The following is a 3,461-nucleotide window of genomic DNA, read 5'->3' on the forward strand; positions in this document are numbered from 1 at the left end:
GCGTTCGCTAACTAATCGTTCTTCTTCCTTGACGGACATCCTTTACTTCCTCGGCTTCCTTTCGTGCTTTCCTCAACCTCCCTTCTTCCGTGGCGCGCAGTTTGTCCGCTGCTTCACGGAAATTCCTACGAGACTGTATATATTCGCTGCGCAGGCCAGGCGGCCCCGCCCCCGGCCGTTGTTGTCTCCGCTCACCCCGCCAGCCTCCTCCCGCCGTCCCAATTCCAGGAACTTTCGTCGCGTCAGGTGCGTGATTTCTCCACCGCTCTTGGTTGGTCCGATTTTTTATTTCGGAATTTCCCGTGAAATTTCTGGTTTGTTGTGACCGAGGGCCACGTCTTGTAGCGTAGTTTCTTGGAATTCTGTTTGTCCGGCTGCTTAGGAGGATTGTTGGAGTGTGAATCGAGGACGGGGAACTATAAAATTGCATGCGTTTGGGTAGGATGAAGCATAGAACCGAACCCTGGGAGCCTGATTTCAGGAGCCCAGCCGCCTTCACAATTGGGTTTCCTTGTCTTTCGGCACATAGGGTTTAGACCAAAAAATGGGTGAATTTAGCATGCCTGAACTGGAGTTTACAACTAGAGCAGAAAATTTAGGCCAGTATCCTCCAGAGCCGCCTCATGATTCTGATCTAGATTGGGGCAAGATATCTCAATTTGGAGGTGCAAATAAGTTAGCCGATTTGCGCATCAAGGACATCACAGTAGCCAACTTTGATATCGGCATTAGGACGGAGAATCCTATGCCATCCCCTCCAAAGTTGCCTTCCGATGAGAAGGCAGTGGTGTTGCACAAGTTAGCTCTCCCCTGGCTAGGACCACTAGATAAGATGTTTGTAGAGACGTCACCAAGGAAGCAGTGCAGATTAAGGAGGTGGAGAAGAGTAAGGAGGCAATCGCCTGAGAACCCGCTGCAGCTCAACATCAATTTTTTGGTGCTAGCGACGGGCTATTCGCTAGGCGTAATAGGGCTGAAGAACATTGGAGATTGTAATAGGAAAAGGGTTTGGGTGAAGGATTTTGGTTTTGCAGGAAAAGGGCGCAAGGCACGTCGAAGGGCTGTTAGGGACAGGAGACATGCTTCCTTTGCTGAATCTTACTTGATAGCATCCGATGCAGGTGATGCTTTCAGTAACCACCGGCATAGAACAATGTCGATGAACTATGATGGCGTTAGAAGTGAGGACCGGCAAAGTGAGGAGGTTCAGTCAGCATACAAAAGGGACAGTGACATTGGTGAGGAAATGATAATAAGTAGTGAAGAGCAAAATGATGAAAATGAATGGAGCTGGGTGAACCAAGATAGAAATGGTGATCCTCTTGCTGAATCGGTTTCTTCACTTCATACAACACAGCAAGTCCTTGAAAATGGTAAAAATCTTGTCTTTATTCATGTTTCTCATGCACTTTTTTTTTAAAAAAATAATGCTTGTCTGCCTTCTTACACTACGTAGTTTTGAACCATCCTAGAAATGTGTCATGGCTTGTTTAATACTTTTGCTTAAGGAACACAGTACAGGCACAATATTTTTATGGTACTTTGAAAGTTGGAATTTCATGGATTTCCAGCTTTTCTGGCTGAAGTAAATTTTCCACACAACACTTTCTTTATAAATCTGTTGCTTACTTGCTTTTTTCAGACATGTCAGTGCTGACTTTGATCATGCACCATGTATTTATTTACTAAATAGGTTGTTTCTCCAGTATATGTGATGATAGTTTGGTCACACCTCCCCCTTAATAATGTACGAGTAATTATGCCTTGTTCAGTGCTGCATTATGCAGCACTTATCAAAATACACATAAGGTCATGGTTATGGCTTTGTGCCTCCATTTACTATTTTTCTTTCAATCCATAGACCCAGACAACGATCATTTCTCATAGTACAAAGCATGCTTTCCACATCAATGACAAATTTGCTCTCACATCATTTTGGAAAGAAAAATAATGATTTGTTTCTTCACAATATAGTACAAGGGACAAGTGTGCACTTCTGGATTTTGACACTTTTTCCTAGCTCTAGTTCTAATGGATCACCTAACTCTAGTGGTTCTTGGTATAACAAAGCTGTGCCATCCCAGTTTTTCCATAGATACCACTTGATTACCGTGATTTTAAAAAAAATGTTTAGTCTTTGAGCTCTAGTTTATGTTTGTATTAACCACCTCTATTTTTTTGTGTGCTGCTTAGAGATACAAAAATTATCAGAACTTGGCAAAGAACTTGAGGCGGAGGAATCCACTTCTGGTAACAAAGACCAAGATGTAATCGTTTTGCCATATGCAGAGGCTGATATGTTGGAACTGAATGAGAAGATGGAACATCTTGAACAGAAAGTGAAAGAAGCATCAAACACCATCAGAGAGAAAGACTTAAGGCTTTCCAAGCTTCAAGTACTCATCGGTGCTGCAGACAAGGCAACACTGGAGGAGGAGGAGGCAGCAGCTAGCATCGACCAGTTGGAGACAGAGCTCGAGCACCATCTCCAGGAGAAACTAGAAGCTGAAATCCAGTGTCTGGTGATGCTGAAAGCGAGGCAGAATTGGCAGGTCCGGGCGGAGGACCGGATGGCCCTGGAGGAGCACAGGGCGCTGTCTGCCGGTGACAAGACCAGAATGTTGCTCAAGCTACGAGAGACGGAGAGCAAGATCGTGATGCTGAAAGAGCAGGTGGACAAGCTGGAGGTCCGGGAGAAGGAGCTCTACCGGACGACCGAGGTCCTGAAGATGCAGAGCAGGACCTTCAAAGTGTCCCTCTTTGGCCTCGTCCAGCTGGTAATGCTGTGCCTGTCCCTGAAGATGTTCTTCGCGAGGGTCTCAGCTCCATTTGACGAGGTTGTGCCGACATGATGCTGTTAGATCTTGTTTGGATGCAATCGTATCCACCTTCATCCACATGGATTCAGATTGATAATAGTGTAGCCAAACAAGCCCTCAGTTGGTGTTCTCTTCAGTCTGTAACTTGTCTCGCCGGGTTTGCGATGTCTTAACGTGTGTCTTACTTTAGCTGTAGGCCTGTAGCCAGTAGGTAGTATAGTTTCGTAATCGTACACTGAAGTGCAGGTTGTGATAATGTAAGTGAGAAACTACGCGTGTTCTGTAAAAAAAATGATGTAGGTCTGTGCATAAATTGGGTTCGATTGACAAGTTGGGTGACTGATGGAAGTCTGAAACTGAAAGGTTTCATCGTCGTTTCCTTTTCGCTCCACTTGTTCATGAGGGAAATACATTGTCAATGTCCCAAACACGGGAGCGCCGTGGATACGCGCCGCCGCGCGTACGTGATCTCCGCTGTGCGCTGTGACTGCGAGGAGCGCGTGCAGAAATGGCGGCGCGCGGTGTGGGGCTCAGACGTTCATAGAGTACATCATAGGTTGCACCGTGCCGTGTTGGCGCGCATCGGCGCATGCATCAGCAGGCACCGTGACGTGAACTGCTTCTCGTTTTTTTTTTTTTTTT

At 45.9% G+C, this 3,461-nt stretch overlaps 1 protein-coding gene across 1 annotated transcript; it reads left to right on the forward strand.

Annotated features, from left to right (window-relative positions):
* Positions 1–6: 6 nt before the first annotated feature.
* On the forward strand, positions 7–3,175 carry LOC136534120 (WPP domain-interacting protein 2-like). The gene is made up of 3 exons (XM_066526593.1): positions 7–246; positions 1,122–1,373; positions 2,194–3,175. Exons 2-3 carry the CDS (start codon positions 1,154–1,156, stop codon positions 2,850–2,852), a joined length of 879 nt encoding a protein of 292 aa, XP_066382690.1. The 5' UTR covers positions 7–246; positions 1,122–1,153; the 3' UTR covers positions 2,853–3,175.
* The last annotated feature ends 286 nt before the right edge of the window (positions 3,176–3,461 follow it).

The sequence above is a fragment of the Miscanthus floridulus genome, unplaced genomic scaffold, assembly GCF_019320115.1.
Source record: "Miscanthus floridulus cultivar M001 unplaced genomic scaffold, ASM1932011v1 os_1527_3_4, whole genome shotgun sequence".
NCBI classification, from domain to species: Eukaryota; Viridiplantae; Streptophyta; class Magnoliopsida; order Poales; family Poaceae; genus Miscanthus; species Miscanthus floridulus.